The sequence below is a fragment of the Oncorhynchus mykiss genome, chromosome 19, assembly GCF_057628025.1.
Source record: "Oncorhynchus mykiss isolate SJ-2025 chromosome 19, ASM5762802v1, whole genome shotgun sequence".
NCBI classification, from domain to species: domain Eukaryota; kingdom Metazoa; phylum Chordata; class Actinopteri; order Salmoniformes; family Salmonidae; genus Oncorhynchus; species Oncorhynchus mykiss.
In genome coordinates this window covers 63,576,702-63,599,838 of record NC_143040.1, presented here as the reverse complement: position 1 = coordinate 63,599,838, position 23,137 = coordinate 63,576,702, and the positions used below count along the sequence as shown (strand labels likewise).

At 40.6% G+C, this 23,137-nt stretch overlaps 1 protein-coding gene across 4 annotated transcripts in view; it reads right to left on the bottom strand.

The window, feature by feature from the left end:
• Positions 1 to 23,137, bottom strand: part of LOC110498124 (unconventional myosin-VI) — a 100,641-nt gene extending 77,504 nt beyond the window's left edge. For 2 of the 4 annotated variants that reach the window (XM_036955105.2, XM_036955103.2), the window contains exons 1-2: positions 22,959 to 23,137; positions 3,542 to 3,689 (exon numbers count right to left, since the gene is read on the bottom strand). In XM_036955105.2, the coding sequence (XP_036811000.2) occupies positions 3,542 to 3,658 (117 nt within the window). In that variant the 5' untranslated portion in view covers positions 3,659 to 3,689; positions 22,959 to 23,137. The remainder of the gene's footprint in view (positions 1 to 3,541; positions 3,690 to 22,958) is intronic. The other 2 variants (XM_090211499.1, XM_036955104.2) reach the window with 1 other exon arrangement.

Genomic DNA, 23,137 nt, shown 5'->3' with positions numbered 1-23,137 from the left:
GGACTATACTGTAGGTGTAATTTAGATTAGTTTCAGACTGATCCAGTAAAGAATTACATTACTGCACAATATTTTGTATGAAGACTGCCAGGAATTGCCCTAAATGTGCCAAATTGGGCAATTGATACATGTTCAAGTCCAAAAATAGAGGCCATACAAAAATGCTTTGGTAATAAAAAATGTACATTTACACACTCCCAGGAATGTAATCATTAGCTTATATATTAACTTTCACACATCTAGATGGCCGGAGGGGTGAGTGTGGAGCCAGAGACAGCAGGGGTTCAAACTGGTTCAAACAGTTCCTACCTTTGCACATAAAATAAATGTTTATCAAACAAACCTGTACTACATTTTATCTCTGGGACCCTCAGGATGACAAATCAGAGCAAGATCACTGAATGTAAGTACATTATTTACCTTCAGAGGTGAACGTATAAAACCAGAAGTGTGTTGTTGTTGTGCACTCTCCTCAAATAATAGCATGTTATTTTTTCACTGTAATAGCTACTGTTAATTGGACACTGCAGTTAGAATAACAATAATTTAAGCTTTCTGCCCATATAAGACATGTCTATGTCCCGGAAAGTTGGCTGTTTAAGACAAAGCTATGGTGATCTATCTCTAGAAAATGATTACATGGCTGCATTAGAGAACATTATATCTTCAAGAGTTGAGTTCATAAGATACTTTATATTATGGGAATGCAAGAGATGACTGACAACATTACATATTCCCTGCAGTCCTGAGATGGCACATGTTGAATGAATGTGTCCCCCATCTGAACATCATCGGGGATACCTTCCAGGGGTTGCTGGCTATCAATGATCCTGGTCAACAAGTACCCCAGCTCATCTGTCTCTGGTCTTACTGGGGGACAGCCACCAGTCTTGAAACACTCCCTACGAGCAACAGCATTTGTCTTCTTTAAGTAAATTTGTATGTTTTTCCACAAGAAATTAAAAAGACAATATAGGAATAATACTAGTAATTACGTATGATATTGTTTGTGTTATATTTCTGTCACACAAATACATTTAGGCCCCACTGTGTTGTGTTACACAAGAAAACATTTCAAAGTGACTGATTTGTAAAAGAGGACCGAGCACACCCCCATTCTCATCGACGGGGCTGTAGTGGAGCAGGTTGAGAGCTTCAAGTTTCTTGGTGTCCACATCACCAACAAACTAACATTGTCCAAGCACACCAAGACAGTCGTGAAGAGGGCACGACAAAAACCTATTCCCCCTCAGGGGACTGAAGATTTGACATGGGTCCTCAGATCCTCAAAAAGTTCTACAGCTGCACCATCAAGAGCATCCTGACTGGTTGCATCACTGCCTGGTATGACAACTGCTCGGCCTCCGACCGAAAGACACTACAGAGGGTAGTGCGAACGGCCCAGTACATCACTGGGGCCAAGCTTCCTGCCATCCAGGACCTCTACACCAGGCGGTGTCAAAGGAAGGTCCTAAAAATTGTCAGAATCCAGCCACCCTAGTCATCGACTGTTCTCTCTGCTACCGCACAGGAAGCGGTACCGGAGCGCCAAGTCTAGGTCCAAGAGGCTACTAAACAGTTTCTACCCCAAGCCATAAGACTCCTGAACATCTAATCAAATGGCTACCCAGACTATTTGCATCTCTCCCCCCCCCCCCCTTTACACCGCTGCCACTCTCTGTTGTTATCATCTATGCATAGTCACTTTAATAACTTCTACATGTACATATTACCTCAACTAAGCGGTGCCACCGCACATTGAATCTGTACCGATACCCCCCTGTATATAGTCTCCACATTGAATCTGTACCGATACCCCCCTGTATATAGTCTCCACATTGAATCTGTACCGATACCCCCCTGTATATAGTCTCCACATTGAATCTGTACCGATACCCCCCTGTATATAGTCTCCACATTGAATCTGTACCGATACCCCCCTGTATATAGTCTCCACATTTAATCTGTACCGATACCCCCCTGTATATAGTCTCCACATTGAATCTGTACCGATACCCCCCTGTATATTATCTCCACATTGAATCTGTACCGATACCACCCTGTATATTGTCTCCACATTGAATCTGTACCGATACCCCCCTGTATATTGTCTCCACATTGAATCTGTACCGATACCCCCCTGTATATTGTCTCCACATTGAATCTGTACCGATACCCCCCTGTATATTGTCTCCACATTGAATCTGTACCGATACCCCCCCTGTATATAGCCTCGATATTGTTATTTTACTGCGGCTCTTTAAAACTACTTGTTTTCTTTTATTTCTTATTCTTATCTGTATTATTTTAAACTGCATTGTTGGTTAGGGGCTTGTAAGTAAGTATTTCACTGTAAGGTCTACACCGGTCGTATTCGGCGCATGTGACTAATAAAATGTGATTTGATTTGAAAAGTGGGCCAACAAAAAAATAGAGTATCTCACCTGCAGTTGTTCTAGCGTCCTGTTGTTTACTTTTTCATTTGAGTTGAATTCATTACAAATGGTAGTCCAGGGATTATTATATATTTTTGGGGGGGTTGATGAATCATGCGGTTTGTTCTCCATAGTTGGGTGGTTTGAGAACTCGCTTCAACAGGCTTTTTTCAAAGTCACTGAAATTCTTTGAATGTTTTCTTTTACCTCTGTCCATTGTTTGGTTTAGGTGACTTGCTCCAATTCCACACAATGCTTATGTATTAGCATCCCATTCCTGTTTTCTTTTTAAACATCCTCAGGTCAGCACCAAGTGCACATCATTAATCTAATCAGGCTTCAAAAAGATTAACTGGTTAGTCCCTATTTACCTTAGTCTGGGACTCTCTAGCCTAAAACTAATTAATCTGAAGTTAAGCAATGTCTCAGAAAGCCATTTTTTTTATCTGAATTAATTTAAGTAGGATTAGCCCAGTCCTGATTTAAATTAAACACTGTCCGCGAAATGCTTCCCACAGTTGTGTCAAGTTGTCTGGATGTCCTGTGGGTGGTTGACCATTCTTGAAACACACAGGAAACTGTTGAGCATGAAAAACCCAGCAGTGTTGCAGCTCTTGACACACTCAAACTGGTGCGCCTGTCACCTACCCCGTTCAAAGGCACTTAAATATTTTGTCTTGATTCAGGTCTTTCTGAAAGGGGAACCTTCATGGCTGCAGTGTGCCAGCCAATAATCTAACCCACACTGGCACCAAATGTTCAGAGGTTAGCATTACAATATATATTATGTTATTCAGCTACTGACCCAATGATAGCTCTGGAACGTGTGTGGGGAGAGAGAGCAAAATGAAGGTTGTGTGATGAGTAAGTTATAATACAAAACATAAAACAGACACTAATTCCATGGAGGGCAGAGTCGAGTGTGTCGGTTTTTGATATTTCCTTTAAATTGGAGTCCAACTATGACCTAGACGAGTTCCTAACTAATTAATGACCTTTAATGATCAATCAAATACAAGGGAGGAGAGAGGGGGGAAAAAGCAGGCACTCTGCCGTCCATGGAATGGGATTGACACGTGTTCTAAACTGTGCCGAATCTGACTGACCTTGCCCTTCTGGTTGAGTGGTTCGATGGCGAGGGTGTCAGCTCCGATATCCACAATCATGCCCAGCTGGAACCCATCGGTGGGGTGGGGCGCCCACACTGGCTTACCATCCTCCATGGCTAACCACAGCTACCTGGTGGGCTCTGCACTACATGAAGAGAAGAGTCAGGAAATAGAAGCCTTATAACATGTATGCCAACAACAAAATACTGAGTTTTCCATTGTGGGTTAGGACAAGTTTAATAAAGTATTACAAAGTTATTCATCTATAGACAGGTCTACCTTCTGTACATCCCTGATCGAATAAATATGCTATGTTCCATACTTCCTCCAGATAAACAAGAAGCCTATAAACACAATTGTATGAATGACAAAATTCATCCAACCATGTGAGTACGTGCAACCCTAGTGTGTGCATTGCTTTCCATTATCTTGTTATTCCCTTCATGAATGACTGATCCTGTAAATTGGGATTTGCCCATGGGAGAGGACAGGACTAGGGTTGAATATTTTCCTGGTGTTTTAAAAATGTTCCATCCCAACACTACATTTCTTCTCTCCTTGTTAATCCGGTATTTCCTGCAAAAATTGGAAGTCTCATTCTAAAGCATATAAATGTCTATGATTGATTAGAGTTTTGAAATTAAATACTGATGCAAAATTAGCCCTACAATAAAATACATTTTATGAGCCCTACAATAAAATAGATGTTATGTACCTAAAATCCAAAATTATGTTATACAACACATAGCCTTCGATATAAAAAGTACCAGTCAAAAGTTTGGACTCCTATTCATTCAAGGATTTTTCTTTACTTTTACTATTTTCTTCATTGTAGAATAATAGTGAAGACATCAAAACTATGAAATAACACATATGAAATAATGTAGTAACCAAAAAAAGTGGTTCTTCAAAGTAGCCACCCTTTGCCTTGATAAAAGCTTTGCACACTGTTGCCATTCTCTCAACCAGCTTCACCTGGAATGATTTTTCAATAATCTTGAAGGAGTTCGCACATATGCGGAGCACTTGTTGGCTGCTTTTCCTTCCCTCTGCGATCCAACACATCCCAAACCGTCTCAATTGGGTTGAGGTCGGGTGATTGTGGAGGCCAGGTCATCTGATGCAGCACTCCATCACTCTCCTTCTTTGTGAAATAGCCCTTACACAGCCTGGAGGTGTGTTGGGTCATTGTCCTGTTGAAAAACAAATGATAGTCCCACTAAGCACACCCGACATGGGATTGCGTATCGCTGCAGAATGCTGTTGTAGCCATGCTGGTTAAGTGTGCTTTGAATTCTAAATAAATTCTTGACAATATCACCAGCAAAACACCCCCACGCGATCACACCTCCACCTCCATGCTTCATGGTGGGAACCACCCATGCGGAGATCATCCATTTACCTGCTCTGCGTCTTACAAAGACACAGTGGATGGAATCGTCAGACAGATTTCCTCCAATCTAATATCCATTGCTCGTGGTTCTTGACCCAAGCAAGTCTCTTCTTCTTATTGGTGTCCTTTAGTAGTGGTTTCCTTGCAGCAATTCGACCATAAAGGCCTGATTCATGTAGTCTCCTCTGAACAGTTGATGAGATGTGTCTGTTACTTGAACTCTGAAGCATTTATTTGGGCTGCAATTTCTGAGGCTGGTAACTCTAATGAACTTATCCTCTGCAGCAGAGGTAACGCTGGGTCTTCCTTTCCTGTGGCGCTCCTCATGAGAGCCAGTTTCATCATGATGGTTTTTGAGACTGCACTTGAAGAAACTTTCAAAGACCTTGACATTTTTCGGATTGACTGACCTTCATGTCTTAAAGTAATGATGGACTGTCGTTTCTCGTTGCTTATTTGAGCTGTTCTTGCCATAATATGGACTTGGTGTTTTACTAAATCGGGCTATCTTCTGTATACCACCCCTACCTTCTCACAACACAACTGATTGGCTCAAAACACATTAAGTAAAATAAATGCCACAAATTAACTTTTAACAAGGCACACCTGTTAATTGAAATACATTCCAAGTGACTACCTCATGAAGCTGGTTGAGAGAATGCCAGGAGTGTGCAAAGCTGTCAAGGCAAAGGGTGGCTACTTTGAAAACCTCAAATATAAAATATTTAGATTCGTTTAACCCTTTTTTGTCTACTACATGATTCCATATGTGTTATTTCATAGTTTAGATGTCTTCACTATTATTCTACAATGTAGAAAATAGTACAAATAAAGAAAAGCCCTTGAATGAGTAGGTGTCCAAACTTTTGACTGGTACTATGTATATTTGTTTATTTTAAGGCACACGAGACACCTGTCTGATTCACGCTCAGTGAATTAATAAATTGAGGAGTCTAATCCATTGCGGAGGCCATGTGGATGGCACAGTCCAAGAAGGGGAGTGTGGCTAAAATGCACGTCTCCCTCCGGAATGCGCTCTCTCCCGCCAATTTGAGCACATTCATTGTTTCATAACTTCATTGTGTGAATTGTTTGCCTTGATTATTAGTCTATCAATTCACCATTACATGTATCACCAGAACTAGCCTACATTTAGCTTGAATTCCTATACATTTCTAATCTACAATGTTTGTTTGGTCATTTCTGTTAATCCATTCAATATATTATTATTCCAGTATTTTACCACTGTCATTGTCAGAGTGGACACGTTGTTTGCAGAGCACACAACCTATGCTACACTTCTGAGAAACAAGTTTTGGTTAATTTCATTCCATTTACGAGTTTTGTAAGTGTAGTCATTTTCTTTTGTTTGCAGCGCTACTGTCAATTATGAGTTAGGAGGCGCATAACTGGCACGCAGATCGGTAGAAATGGGAAGATAAATTAGCATTCCACATGAGAAAGGTTGCCTACTCCTCATGTAGCCTATTACTGGCAACTTCAGGAGAGTAATGGCAGAATCTGCAAAAGCTAGCAGGATGGTTGAGTCAGGCTTGACACTTCTGGTTATCATGATCTCTTGCTCCCTCTTGAGTAATTTGTGTCTTACTTCATCAAACAGCATCAGACAATATATTTGATTTTCTTAAGACACAGGGTGTGTCTATATATAGAAAAATAAACGTTTAAAAGTTTTAATCAATCAATTGAATCGAAAGAACCAACGACTTTCGGTCTACACACACACACACATACATACATACATACATACATACATACATACATATATATATATATATATATATACACACACACACACACAGTGCCTTGCGAAAGTATTCGGCCCCCTTGAACTTTGCGACCTTTTGCCACATTTCAGGCTTCAAACATAAAGATATAAAACTGTATTTTTTTGTGAAGAATCAACAACAAGTGGGACACAATCATGAAGTGGAACGACATTTATTGGATATTTCAAACTTTTTTAACAAATCAAAAACTGAAAAATTGGGCGTGCAAAATTATTCAGCCCCCTTAAGTTAATACTTTGTAGCGCCACCTTTTGCTGCGATTACAGCTGTAAGTCGCTTGGGGTATGTCTCTATCAGTTTTGCACATCGAGAGACTGAAATTTTTTCCCATTCCTAATTGCAAAACAGCTCGAGCTCAGTGAGGTTGGATGGAGAGCATTTGTGAACAGCAGTTTTCAGTTCTTTCCACAGATTCTCGATTGGATTCAGGTCTGGACTTTGACTTGGCCATTCTAACACCTGGATATGTTTATTTTTGAACCATTCCATTGTAGATTTTGCTTTATGTTTTGGATCATTGTCTTGTTGGAAGACAAATCTCCGTCCCAGTCTCAGGTCTTTTGCAAACTCCATCAGGTTTTCTTCCAGAATGGTCCTGTATTTGGCTCCATCCATCTTCCCATCAATTTTAACCATCTTCCCTGTCCCTGCTGAAGAAAAGCAGGCCCAAACCATGATGCTGCCACCACCATGTTTGACAGTGGGGATGGTGTGTTCAGCTGTGTTGCTTTTACGCCAAAAATAACGTTTTGCATTGTTGCCAAAAAGTTCAATTTTGGTTTCATCTGACCAGAGCACCTTCTTCCACATGTTTGGTGTGTCTCACAGGTGGCTTGTGGCAAACTTTAAACAACACTTTTTATGGATATCTTTAAGAAATGTCTTTCTTCTTGCCACTCTTCCATAAAGGCCAGATTTGTGCAATATACGACTGATTGTTGTCCTATGGACAGAGTCTCCCACCTCAGCTGTAGATCTCTGCAGTTCATCCAGAGTGATCATGGGCCTCTTGGCTGCATCTCTGATCAGTCTTTTCCTTGTATGAGCTGAAAGTTTAGAGGGACGGCCAGGTCTTGGTAGATTTGCAGTGGTCTGATACTCCTTCCATTTCAATATTATCGCTTGCACAGTGCTCCTTGGGATGTTTAAAGCTTGGGAAATCTTTTTGTATCCAAATCCGGCTTTAAACTTCTTCACAACAGTATCTCGGACCTGCCTGGTGTGTCCCTTGTTCTTCATGATGCTCTCTGCGCTTTTAACGGACCTCTGAGACTATCACAGTGCAGGTGCATTTATACGGAGACTTGATTACACACAGGTGGATTGTATTTATCATCATTAGTCATTTAGGTCAACATTGGATCATTCAGAGATCCTCACTGAACTTCAGGAGAGAGTTTGCTGCACTGAAAGTAAAGGGGCTGAATAATTTTGCACGCCCAATTTTTCAGTTTTTGATTTGTTAAAAAAGTTTGAAATATCCAATAAATGTCATTCCACTTCATGATTGTGTCCCACTTGTTGTTGATTCTTCACAAAAAAATACAGTTTGATATCTTCATGTTTGAAGCCTGAAATGTGGCAAAAGGTCGCAAAGTTCAAGGGGGCCGAATACTTTCGCAAGGCACTGTATATATATATATATATATATACATACATACATACATACATACATACAGTGGGGCAAAAACGTATTTAGTCAGCCACCAATTGTGCAAGTTCTCCCACTTAAAAAGATGAGACCTGTAATTTTCATCATAGGTACACTTCAACTATGACAGACAAAATGAGAAAAGAAATCCAGAAAATCACATTGTAGGATTGTTAATGAATTTATTTGCAAATTATGGTGGAAAATAAGTATTGGACTGGCCCGCCCGTTCCCCAGACCTGAATCCAATTGAGCACATCTGGGACATCATGTCTCGCTCCATCCACCAACGCCACGTTGCACCACAGACTGTCCAGGAGTTGGCGGATTCTTTAGTCCAGGTCTGGGAGGAGATCCCTCAGGAGACCATCCGCCACCTCATCAGGAGTATGCCCAGGCGTTGTAGGGAGGTCATACAGGCACATAGAGGCCACACACACTACTGAGCCTCATTTTGACTCGTTTTAAGGACATTACATCAAAGTTGGATCAGTTTGTAGTGTGGTTTTCCACTTTAATTTTGAGTGTGACTCCAAATCCAGACCGTCCATGGGTTGATACATTTGATTTCCATTGATATTTGTGTGGTTTTGTTGTCAGCACATTCAACTATGTAAAGAAAAAAGTATTTAATAAGAATATTTCATTCAGATCTAGGATGTGTTATTTTAGTGTTCCCTTTATTTTTTTGAGCAGTATATATATATATATATATATACATTTTTTTTTTATTTGGGGGGGGGGGGGGCAGCCCTAATTGATTCAGTAGCCTATATATTTACATATAGGCCTAGGTAAGTTATGCCATTAGGACAGCTAAACAGGATGCGCTCTTAGGCTTACAGCTCAATGGTGGTTATACAATGCTGCTATACTAAGCCTACGAATGATGGCATTATTTATTATAATGATGATCATAATAATAACAGGAGGGTATAGGAGCAAGAGCTGAGTACGTATTGTGTGATACAGGTACTGTTAGATTACAATATTTTTCTGACCATTTGTAACAATGTAAACACTAAATAAATGATAAGTAATGGTGTGTGTAAAGCCTTTATTACAGCATAGCAAAGATTAAAAATAGACGAATTTGTGAAAATGCTTTATCCAACATGTGAGGCTTTGGAGCACATGCTATCAGTAGGCTTTTAAACAAACACGCAACCGAAGCAGGTCTTATTTCTGTAGATATACATGGATCATTTATAAAGTCAGGCACATTTAAGTTAGGCTGTTGATTACAGACCTATTTAAGTTGGGGTTTCCTCGCTCCTCACTTTTCTTAGGCAAGGGCTGTTTTCTCGGCTTCTCAACTTGCTGCTGCCTCCCACCGCATTGTTCTCAACACCAAAATGCTGGTTAACTTTGCCATTACGCACATAGCAACAAGAAAAAGGTGGGAGAAAGTGCATTTGTTATAAAATAACATTTGTATTAAAGTTGCACCATTGTTCTTACATAAGAACCATGAAGGGCATTCGGAAAGTATTCAGACCATTTGACTTTTTCCACATTTTATTTTACAGCCTTATTCTAAAATGTATTAATATTATTTTTCCTCATCAATCTACACACAATACCCTATAATGACAAAGCAAAAACTGTTTTGTTTTTTTTGCAATTTCTGAAACGTCACATTTATGTAAGTATTCAGACCCTTTACTAAGTACTTTGCTGAAGCTCATTTGGCAGCGATTATAACCTTGAGTCTTCTTGGGTATGACGCTACAAGCTTGATGCTTGGCAGTCAGGCGAAAGAGTTCAATTTTGCATTGATCAGACCAGAGAATCTTGTTCCTCATGGTCAGTCCTTTAGGTGCCTTTTGGCAAACTCCAAGTGGGCTGTCAGATGTGGTGTAATATGCAAAATAAAAATATAAAAACACCACATGCAAGAAATTCAAAGATTTTACTGAGTTACACTTCATTTAAGGAAATCAGTAAATTGTAATAAATTCATTAGGCCCTATTCTATGGATTTCACATGATGAGAATGAGCCTTTCCAAATCATGTCCAATTGATTGGAGTCCACCTGTGGTATATTCAGTCAAGTTGTAGAAACATCAAGGATGATCAATGGAAACATGACGCACATTAGCTCAATTTCCAGTCTCATAGCAAAGGAAGGGTCTGAATACTTATCTAAATAGGGTATTTCTAAAAAACGTTTTTTGTTTTGTCATTATGGGGTATTACATGTAGATTGATGAGGGGAAAACAATACATTTTATAAATGTTTTCAAATAAGGCTGTAACATAATAACCCTTCCCTTTTTCCACGTTTGTTAACACTTTCTGACTGCACTGTATACCGGGGCGGCAGGTAGCCTAGAGATTAGAGCGTTGGACTAGTAACTGAAAGGTTGCCAGATCAAATCCCCGAGGTGACAAGGTAAAAACAAAAAAAGGCCAATAAAATGTTTGTGCAAAAATGAACATGCTAAGGCCCTCCACATTCATACTCCATGCAAAACATCAACAAGCACAACACATGTGATAGTGCTGATAGCTTTACTGTACACTTTGCAAGCCTTTAAGTGGTAGGCCTAATCCTATGGCGTAGGGTATACATTCAGAACAGACCCATGGCTCTGCTATCCAATTAGTGTGTGGGATTGAGGTGCAATCAAAGTGCTGAGATAACCTGCTCGTTTACTCATCAACTTCTCTCACATGGATATTTTAAGTTAGGAAAAAGCCATTCGCTGCTGTTGCTGCTGTCAGCGAACGGCCAAAGAGGATTTCAAACCAATAACTTATGTCAGGAGTTCCCCTAGGGGTCATGATTGGGGCTGTACCAAATGATTGATGCATTAGAATAATTGATGTTGTAGTAATAGAAGGGGAGGGGTTATAAGACCACTCCCTCCTTACATTTGTAGGGTCCTAGACTATAGATTAACAATGTATATACATTATGAGATTTTAATATTGTTACACAGTTGTTTTCTAGTTCTCTCTCTCTGCCTCTTATAAAAAGTGTTGGTGTTGGTCTCATGAGTAAAAGGTAATGACGTAGGCAGTCACAGGTTGGACTTCAGGTTTAATAAAAGCAACTTGAGACCTTTTCTATTTTGCAGAACATGGGTGCTATGTTCCTGATTGTCAACTTCTGTCTGTAATTGCATTAATAAAAGGTTTTGATTTATGATCAAATTGATTTAATTAAAGATATTGTCATAATGCTAATTTCACCAATGAGCCAATGATTGACAAGGAACAAGGAAACGAACCCCAACACTTACTATAAACACAACATGCAAGAATTTCAAAGATTTTTACAGAGTAAGGGTTCATTTTAGAAAATCAGTCAATTGAAACACATTCATTAGGCCCTATTCTATGGATTTCACATGAATGGGAATAGAGATATGTATCTGTCAGTCACAGATACAGTACATAAAACAAAAATGTAGGGGCGTGAATCAGAAAAACAGTCAGTATCTGGTGTGACCACCATTTGCCTCATGCAGCGCGGCACATCTCCTTCGCATAGAGCTCATCGGGTTGTTGATTGTGGCCTGTGGAATGTTGTCCCACTCCACCTCAATGGCTCTTCAATATGTGTACAGATCCTTGCGACATGGGGCCGTGCGTTATCATGCTGAAAACATGAGGTGATGGCGGCAGATGAATGGCACGACAATGGAGAATCCTGCAGTCAGCATGCCAATTGCACGCTCCGTCAAAACGTGAGACTGAGATCTGTGGCATTGTGTTGTGACAAAACTGCACATTTTAGAGTGGCCTTTTACTGTCCCAAGCACAAGGTGCACCTGTGTAATTATTAAGGTTGCAACGGGTTGGAAACTTTCCAGTAAACTCCGGAATTGTTCTGTACATTTTCCACGGCGTCAGATTTCAAAAAGGCTTTACGGCGAAAGCATACCACGCGATTATCTGAGAACAGCGCCCAGTAGACAAATCATTACAAACAGTTACCAGCCAAGTAGAGGAGTTACAGAAGTCAGAAATAGAGATAAAATTAATAACTTACCTTTGATGATCACTTACCTTTGATGATCTTCATATGGTTGCACTCACAAGACTCCCATTTACTCAGTAAATGTTTGTTTTTTTTCGATAAAGCCCCTGTTTATATCCAAAAACCTCAGTTTTGTTCGCACGTTTTGTTCAGTAATCCACAGGCTCAAATGCAGTCACAACAGGCAGACGAAAAATCCAAATAGTATCCGTAAAGTTCATAGAAACATTTCAAAAGATGTTTATAATCAATCCTCAGGTTGTTTTTAGCCTGAATAGTCGATAATATTTCAAACAATAACGTTGTCAATATAAAAGGTAAACAAGAAAGGTGTGCTCTCAGTCATGAAAAAGCTCTGGGACACTGTTGGGTCCACTCAGAGTGGTCTTACTCCCTAATTTTTCAGAATACAAGCCTGAAACAATTTCTAATGTTGACATCTAATGGAAGCCATAGGAAGTGCAATTTCAGTCCTAAGTGAAAGGATACTGTAATGGCATTCAAATAGAAAACTACAAACATAAAAAAATCCCCCTTCCTGGATGGATTTCTCTCAGGTTTTCACCTGCCAAATCAGTTCTGTTATACTCAGACATTATTTTAACAGTTTTGGAAACTTTAGTGTTTTCTATCCAAATCAACCAATTATATGCATATCCTAGCTTCAGGGCCTGAGTAGCAGGCAGTTTACTTTGGGAACGCTTTTCGTCCGGAAGTGAAAATAGTGCCCCCTACCCTAGTGAGGTATGATATGCCACACCTGAAATAAGCTACATACTTTGTGCTCTTTAAAGATTGACAAAACTGAAATCAAATGTTATTGGTCACATTTTTTAGCCACAAGCAGACTTCAACATCAAACAGTACAGTAGAGGAGCATTTTGTATGAATCATAATTAGTATTACTTAAAAAAATGGGCACAATGTTTAAATTCAGAGATGCTACGCTATAACATCTATATAATCAGTGCATAATTTTGTGTTCTTTGCTTATGCCATATTGATAGTGTCTGTTACACCAAAGTAACAGACACTGCTTATCAAATTAATCAGCACAACAAACCAGCCACTTAATACAGGTCCCATGTGGTTAGCTTCGACTCGAACATGTAATCCTCTTATGGCTCCTAAGCCCCAACGGAAGTGAGATATTTGTGAAGACTGTTGAAGTGTAATAAGGTGTGGTCAGCAGTCAGCCCTTGAAAATAAAAAACATTCTGAGGAGAGATCATGGAGGAGACCAGGGTTCAAAGGTTAAGGTGTGTTTCCTGGAACACACATACCTCCTGCCTGCTTCTAGCTTCCTGTTCCCTCTATAGAAGAGAGGATATGGAAAATACATTGGGATATCTGCTCTGCTGCAGTCTGACCGGATATAGGGAGGAGTACAGTGGTGCCGGGTGTGTCAGTGGCCAAGCAAGCATTACAACCTAAAGGAGCCCATACACGGCTCGTCAGAGAACTCGTTTTTTTCTTTGCGGGGCATACTAGCAAAATCTGTTATTGTACAGAACAGAGAGCATTCATTAAGCACATAATGAATTAGCCCAGCGCAGCGTTTCCCAAACTCGGTCTTGGGGACCACAAGGGGTGGACGTTTTGGTTTTGGCCATAGCACTACACAGCTGATTCACAACAAAGCTTGATGAGGTCATTATTTGAGTCAGAGGTGTAGTGCTAGGGCAAAAACCTGCACCAGAACCGAGTTTGGTAAATGCTGGCCTAGTGCATGAGGACATAGGTCTCCAAGCGTAAATATTTTGATGGTTCTAGACACAGACTTCTGTTGATAACAAGCCAGAATTATGCCACTTCAATCTTTTTGTGATGCTTATTTTATGGTAAGTGAAGCATCATGGCATGCACATTTAGTTCAACCTACTTCCTAGCTTTGTCCAACAGCCATTGGCTGAAACTAGCTAGCTTTATTATGTCTAATACATTTAATGTGTACAAATGCATAATTATTGCCTGACAGCTTTAATCACGTTGACATTATACAGATGGATATTTAGTCAAATTTTGGAGCATTTATCAATCCAATACTAGCTATATTTACCAAATAACAGCAGGCAGGCTCGAGCTAGATAACGTTACCTTTAGCCCAGAACTATCACTAAACAGCCCAATAATAACCTAGCTATACAAATGGCAGGCATTAGCTATACAGCTAGCGTCTGTAGTTAGAAAGCAAGCTATAGCATTGTGAGAGACGTTAGGTCGGTTTATACTTGGTCTAACGACATGTCTGATGACAATTACAATACGACAAGTATCGCTAGTCAAAACATTTAATTTTTACTCCGTTGAAATGTCTTTAGACAGTCTCTGCAACTGTCAGTTTCCTTGTTGCACAGACATGAAATAACTTAACGTCTCTACAACTGTCGCAACTAGAGAATGACCAATAACCCGAGCCGCTATAAAGTCGGGCAAATATTTCTCTGCACTTACTCTCCTTGTCAGATATGACATTTTCTACTAAGCTATAAATGTGCATTGCCTTTGAGCTAGTTCTCATAGTAGCTTCAGAAAGTGATATGAGTGATGGAGAGAGATGTGAGGAGAACTGAAAAGGAACAGAGTTACGGCCTCACTCTATCCAATCATAGCAGTAAGCAAGTTACAGCGAGTTACAAAGCACCCAGTTCTTGACAGATAGTTGAATAAGCCAATCGAGTCTTCCTGGCAGCTGAATTGTTTAGATGTGTCCTGGCAGCTGAAAAATATACACTGAACAAAAATATAAAAACGCAACATGAAGTGTCCCATGTTTCATGAGGTTAAAAAAATAAATACAAATGTTCTATAGCACAAAAATCTTATTTTTCTCAAAGTTTGTGCACATCCCTATTAGTAAGCATTTCTCCTTTGACAAGATAATCCATCCACCTCGGGTGTGGCATATGAAGAAGCGGTTAAAAATCATTAACATTACAAAGGTGCACCTTATGCTGGGGACAATAAAAGGGCACTTTAAAATGTGCAGCTTTGTCACACTACACAATGGCACATGCAAATGGCATACTGACTACAGGGCTGTCGCCAGATAATGTAATGTTTATTTCTCTACCATAAGCTGCCTCAAATATCATTTAAGAGAATTTGACAGTATGTCCAAACGGCCTCACAACTGCAGACCACGTGTAACCACGCCAGCTCAGGACCTCCACATCCGGCTTCTTCACCTGCAGGATCGTCTGAGGTGGGTGGTGCTGAGGAGTATTTCTGTCTGCAATATAACCTTTTAGTGGGAAAAAAATATTTCTGGATTGGCTGGGCCTGGCTCCCCAGTAGATGCACCCCTGCCCAGTAATGTAAAATCCATAGATTAGGGCTTAATGCAATTAAGTTGACGGATTTCCTTATATGAACTCAAACAGTAATATCTAACAAATTATTGCATTTTATATTTTTGTCCAGTATATATACACTCGATCACGGAAAAGGACGAAAAATATAGTTTCAGAAGCATCCGTGATCAGAAATCATGACGATGATAATTTTATATTCTCAAACTAACAGCAGTGCCTATATGATGTCCTTCCACACAGTCATGATATGCTGGGAGTGATGCTTCTATGCAAATATTGATAAAAACATTTTACATAGTATATTCATATGTATATATTCTTATTCCATTACTTTACTTCGATGTGTGTATTGGGTAGTTCTTGTGGAATTTTTAGATTAAATGTTAGGTATTGCTGCACTGTCAGAACTAGAAGCACAAGCATTGCCCTTCACTCGCAATAACCATGTGTATGTGACCAATAAAATTGTATTTGATTTTTAAAATAGGTCCCAAATCTGTAGCACCACAGACGACTATGCCATCTTAAAATGTACCCAGTTTCTCAAGAGATTTACCACTCAAATAAAATTATTACCATTATGTTATGTAGTTAGATTACTTAGTTTTTACCCAAATGTATTGTTTGATTTTAAAATGTGTGCATTAATGCATTCATGGGTTTCTGGGGAAACGTCAAAATGTTCTAATTCAATGATATTGAATATCGGCCATCGGCCTCCTTGACCCCCCCCCCACCCACCCAAATAAATTGTTAGAGGCCCCCCAAAAAAATCCATATCTGCCGTGGTTACTGGGCTGCTACAGCAACAAGACCAAATCCATCTGTGATGAGACGGTGCAGGAGTTCTAAAATGTTCAGATAGAATTACCTACTTTTATTCCGACACACTCATAACATTAGTTATTTTCTGTAAACTCACCATCATTACCTTGTAAATAATGATGCAAACTGGAAACCACATATCATGAGGCCACATTTATTGCAGCTGAGGATTTTAACAGAGCAAATTTGAGGAAAACGCTATTGAAGTTCTATCAACACATTGACTGTAGTAATCGCTCTGGAAAAACACTGGATCACTGCTACGTCCCCTTTCGAGACACCAACAAAGCCCTCCCACGCCCCGCCTTTGGCAAATCAGACCACGACCCCATTTTGCTCCTCCCTTCCTAAACTCAAACAGGAAGTACCCGTGCTAAGGTCAATTCAACGCTGGTTTGACCAATTGGAATCCATGCTTCAAGATTGTTTTGATCACGCGACCTGGGATATCCTGTTTGGGATAGGGATCAGCATTTTCACTTTTGGATGAATAGCGTGCCCAGAGTGAAATGCCTCTTACTCAGTCCCAGATGCTAATATATGCATATTATTAGTAGTATTGGATAGAAAACACTGAAGTTTATAAAACTGTTTGAATGAGGTCTGTGAGTATAACAGAACTCATGTATGTGGCAGGTGAAAACCTGAGAAAAATTCAACCAGGAAGTGGGAAATCTGAGGTTTGTAGTTTTTCAAAGCTTGGCCTACCGAATACACAGTGTCTATGGGGTCAAGTTGCAATTCCTAAGGCTTCCACTAGATGTCAACCGTATTTAAATACATGTTTCAGGTTTCTGCTATAAAGGAGGGGGGGGAATGGGAGCTGAATGAGTCATGGGTCTGGCATAGTGTCTCAGGCTCGTGACGCGCAGTCCCGACAGAGTTAGCTCTCGTTCCAGTGCTTTTCTACAGACAATGGAATTCTCCGGTTGGAACCTTGATGATTTATGTTAAAAACATCCTAAAGATTGATTCCATATATCGTTTGACTTGTTTCCATGACCTGTAATGGAACTTTGAGTTTTAGTCTGGACGTAGTGCTCGCGCCTCATGAAGATGGATTACTGGGCTGAACACGCTAACAACAAGTGGCTATATGATAAATGATGGACTTTATGGAACAAATCAGTTTATTGTCGAACTGGTCAGTTAAGAACACATTCTTATTTTCAATGACGGCCTAGAAACGGTGGGTTAACTGCCTCGTTCAGGGGCAGAACGACAGATTTTCACCTTGTCAGCTCGGGAGATCCAATCTTGCAACCTTACAGTTAACTAGTCCAACACAATAACGACCTGCCTCTCTCTCGTTGCACTCCACAAGGAGACTGACTGCCTGTTACCATGGCTTACTGCATTTGCGTAAGTTGCTAGCTAGCACTAAACGTATCTTATAAAAAAACAATCAATCATAATCACTAGTTAACTACACATGGTTAATGATATTACTAGACATTATCTAGTGTGTCCTGCGTTGCATATAATCTGACTGAGCATACAAGTATTGAAGTATCTGACTGAGCGGTGGTAGGCAGAAGCAGGCTTGTAAACATTCATTCAAACAGCACTCTCGTGCGTTTTGCCAGCAGCTCTTCATTGTGCGTCAAGCATTGCGCTGTTTATGACTTCAAGCCTATCAACTCCCGAGATGAGGCTGGTGTAACCGAAGTGAAATGGCTGGCTAGTTAGCGCGCGCTACTTGATCTGAGCCTTGGCGTGGTTGTTTCCCTTGCTTTGCTTGGGTAACGCTGCTTCGATGTGGTGGCTGTTGTCATTGTGTTGCTGGTTCGAGCCCAGGGAGGAGCGAGGAGAGGGACGGAAGCTATACTGTTACACTGGCAATACTAAAGTGACTATAAGAACATCCAATAGTCAACGTTTAGTTAAATACAAATGGTGTAGAGGGAAATAGTCCTATAATTCCTATAATAAATACAACCTAAAACTTCTTACCTGGGAATATTGAAGACTCATGTTAAAAGGAACCACCAGCTTTCATATGTTCTCATTTTCTGAGCAAGGAACTGAAACGTTAGCTTTCTTACATAGCACATATTGCACTTTTACTTTCTTCTCCAACACTTTGTTTTTGCATTATTTAAACCAAATTGAACATGTTTCATTATTTACTTGAGGCTAAATTGATTTAATTGATGTTAAAAAGTTAAAATAAGTGTTTATTCAGTATTGTTGTAATTGTCATTATTACAAATACATTAAAAATAAAAATATATATACAAATAAAAAAACGGCGGATTAATCGGTATCGGCTTTATTTGGTCCTCCAATAATCGGTATCGGTGTTGAAAAATCATATTCGGTCGACCTCGAATTAAAACCTACCCAAACCAGAAACCATGGATAGATTGCAGCATTCACAGAAAACTGTGGCGCACACCACATTTAACAATGACAACGTGACTGGGGATATGGTTGAATACAAACAGTGTAGTTATTCCCTCCGTAAGGCAATCAAAAATGGCAAAAACGTCTGTACAGAGACAAAGTGGAGTCGCAATTCATCGGCTCAGACAAGACGTATGTGGCAGGGTCTACAGACAATCACGGACTACAAAGGAAAAACCAGACATGTCGCAAACAACGACTTCTTGCTCCCAGACAAGTTAAACACCTTCTTTGCCCACTTTGAGAAAAACAGTGCCCCCGACGCAGCCCAATCCCAAGGACTGTGGGCTCTTGTTCTCCGTGGCCAACGTAAGACATTTCAACGTGTTAACCCTGGCAAGGCTGCCGGCTCAGAGCATGTGCAGACCAGCTGGCTGGAGTGTTTATGGACATATTCAATCTCTCCCTATCCCAGTCTGCGGTCCCCACATGCTTCAATATGTCCACCATTGTTCCTGTACCCAAGAAAGCAAAGGTAACGGAACTAAATGACTTTCACCCCGTAGCACTCATTTATGGGATCATGAAGTGCCTTGAGAGGCTAGTTAAGGATCAAATTACCTGAACCTTACCGGACACCCTAGACCCACTAATTTTCTCACCGCCCCAACAAATGATGCCAGCTCACTGCATTCATTGACTACAGCTCAACCTTCAACACCATAGTACCCTCCACGCTCAACATTAAGCATGGGACCCTGGGTCTGAACCCTGCCCTATGCAACTGGGTCTTGGACTTTCTGATGGGCCACCCCCAGGTGGTGAAGGTAGGAAACATCACCTCTCCGTTGATCCTCAGACCCCTCATGTACTCCCTTTTCACCATGATTGTGTGGCCACGCACACCTACAAATCAATCATCAAGTTTGCAGATGACACAACAGTAGTAGGCCTGATTACCAAAAATGACGAGACAGCCTACAGGAAGGTGGTGAGGGCCCTGGCGGAATGGTGCCAGGAAAATAACATCTCCCTTAACGTCAACAAAATGAAAGATCTGATCGTAGACTTCAGGAAACAGCAGAGGGAGCACACCCTTGTCCACATCAACGGGACCGCAGTGGAGAAGGTGGAAACCTTCAAGTTCCTTGGCGTACACATCACTGACCATACGAAATGGTCCACCCACACAGAAAGTGTGGTGAAGGCGGCACAACAGCGCCTCTTCAACCTCAGGAGGCTGAAGAAATGTGGCTTGGCCCCTAAAGAACCTCAAACTCTTACAGATGCATAATTGAGAGCATCCTATCGGGAAGTATCACCGCCTGGTACGGCAACTGCACCTCCCACAACCGCAGGGCTCTCCAGAGGGTGGTGCGGTCTGCCCAACGCATCACCAGGGGCACAATGCCTGCCCTACAGGACACCTACAGCACCCGATGTCACAGGAAGGCAAAATAGATCAAGGACATCAACCACCCCACTATCATCCAGAAGGCGAGGTCAGTACAGGTGCATCAAAGCTGGGACAGAGAGACTGAAAATCAGCTTCTATCTCACGGCCATCAGACTGTTAAATGGCCATCACTAGCCGGCTCCCACCTGGTTACTCATCCCTGCAACTTAGAGGCTGCTGCCCTATATACAGTGCCTTCGGAAAGTATTCTGACCCCTTGACTTTTTCCACATTTTGTTACAGCTTAAATATAAAATGTATTAAACGGTTTTCTTCCCTTATCAATAAAAAAAATACAACTGAAAAATGACATTTAAATAAGTATTCAGACCCTTTATTCAGTACTTTGTTGAAACACCTTTGACAGCGGTTACAGCCCAGAGTCTTCTTGGGTATGACATTACAAGATTGGCACACGTGTATTTGGGAAGTTTCTCCCATTCGTCTCTGCGGATCCTCTCAAGCTCTGTCAGGTTGAATGGGAAGAGTTGCTACACAGCCATTTTCAGGTCTCTCCAGAGATGTTCGATCGGGTTCAAGTCCGAGCACTGGCTGGGCCACTCAAGGACATTGAGACTTGCTTCAACATCGGGATGGTACCAGGTTTCCTCCAGACGTGATGCTTGGCATTCAGGCCAAATAATTCAATCTTGGTTTCACCAGAACAGAGAATCTTGTTTCTCACGGTCTGAGAGTCTTTAGATGCCTTTTGGCAAACTCCAAGCAGGCTGTCCTTTGCCTTTCAGTGAGGAGAGGCTTCCGTCTAGCAACTATCATAAAGGCCTGATTGGTGGAGTGCGCAGAGATGATTGCCTTTTTTGAATGTTTATGCTCTGACATGCACTGTCAACTGTGGGATCTTATATAGATGGCTGTGTGCCTTTCCAAATGATGTCCAATCAATTGAATTTACCACAGGTGGACTCCAATCAAGTTGTAGAAACATCTAAAGGATGATCAATGGAAACAGGATGCACCTGAGCTCAATTTCGAGTCTCATAGCAAAGGGTCTGAATACTTATGTAAATAAGTTATGTTCTTTATTTTTAATCCATTTGCAAAAAAAAATCTAAAAACCTGTTTCACTTTGTCATTATGGGGTAGTGTGAGAAGATTGAAGAGGGGGGGAAACTATTTAATCCATTTCAAAGTAAGGTTGTAAAGTAACAAAATGTGGAAAAAGTCAAGGGGTCTGAATACTTTCCAAAGGCACTGTATAGACATGGAATCACCGGCCACTTTAATAATGTTTACATAGTTTATACATAGGAGATGAGTAAAGCAGTATTATATTGTACATTGCTCGTCTTAATATTTATATTTCTTAATTACATTCCTTTACTTTTAGATATGTATATTGTTGTGAATTGTTAAATACTACTGCACTGCTGGAGCTAGGAACATAACCATTTTGCTACACCCACAATAACATCTGCTAAATGTGTATGTGACCAATAACATTTGATTAGTTGTGGGTTTATTTTCCTGTAATAATGAATAAAAAGTATCTAAAATGATGACATTGTCAGCTATCCTCGCCATTATTTGAACTGGCTAGCCAGTTAGCTGGCATCGACCCAAAACATTGCTTAGAAAATTACTTTTAGTTGCCTGGCTAGCAGGGTTAACATTTACTAAATCCACTTTTAAATGGTTTCATTTGTGTTAAGATAAAATAAAAATAACAACTTAGAGGAAAAATATTGTAATCTGCTTTTAATAAAGTAGTACAATTTCATGTGAGTATGTTCGGGGAAAACATCCCCCCTCCAGTGGGGCAAAAAAGGGTCATACATCAAAACCTCATCATAGCGAGAATATTCAGTGAGATGTGCAATGTCATTTGGTTCCGATATTTTATTTATTTAAAATAAGATACCTACACTTTAGCTTTTAGGAGTCAATTACTCAAATTTCTAAATAAAATGCACTTTGCCCCATAGAAGGGGGAGTTTTGCCCCGACAGTAGGGCAAAACACACCCTTTCTATTTCATTAATTAATTCTGCCCACCTATTTCTCTTAAAAATCTGTTTGCCTAGGGATAGCCAGTACACACACCATACCAAACGTTGCTTATTTCTGTCAGTAAATAGATCAGGGATCTCCATCCCTGTTCCTGGAGAGCAACCCTACTGGATGTTTTCGCTCCAACCCCAGTCGTAACTAACCTGTTTCAATTTATCATCCAGCTAATTATTAGAATCGGGTGCGCTAGATTAAGCTTGGAGCGAAAACCTACGTCTCCAGGAACAGGATTGGAGAGCGCTGAAAGACATTTTCCCCAAGTTATCCTACTGTATGGAATTTGGAGCACCGACAAAGTGTGATCTCGGCCGACAATAGAATGAAAGTTGTCGCGGTGACATCATGAACAAACGTTACCGACATGTCACTAGACCAACTGTAATTTGTTTTAGCCTATGCAAAGCAAAATACAAATGAATGCATATTGTATCACTATTTCGACTAATAGTTGCTGTAGCTAGCGATCTCTCACTGTTAGCTAACTGTGTTCGCTCCATCATAACATATAGCTAGCCCCCCTCCCAGCTAGCCACGAGCTAACAAGTGCAGCATACTAGTTAGCTAAATGGTTTGCAAGATGTCTAAAAAAGTGAGGGACTTACAACAATGTATCTCTCAAATGTTACGTCTGTGTTCTTGATGTGGCTCAACGAAAACGGGTTCAATTTCCCGCATACAGAATATCCTTGAGACAATATCCGAGCTTTTTCTCTTGGTACTCCGTCCAGCACTTAAGCACAGCAGCAGGCAGCCTCCCCAGAGCGGAGCAGACTTCAGACCA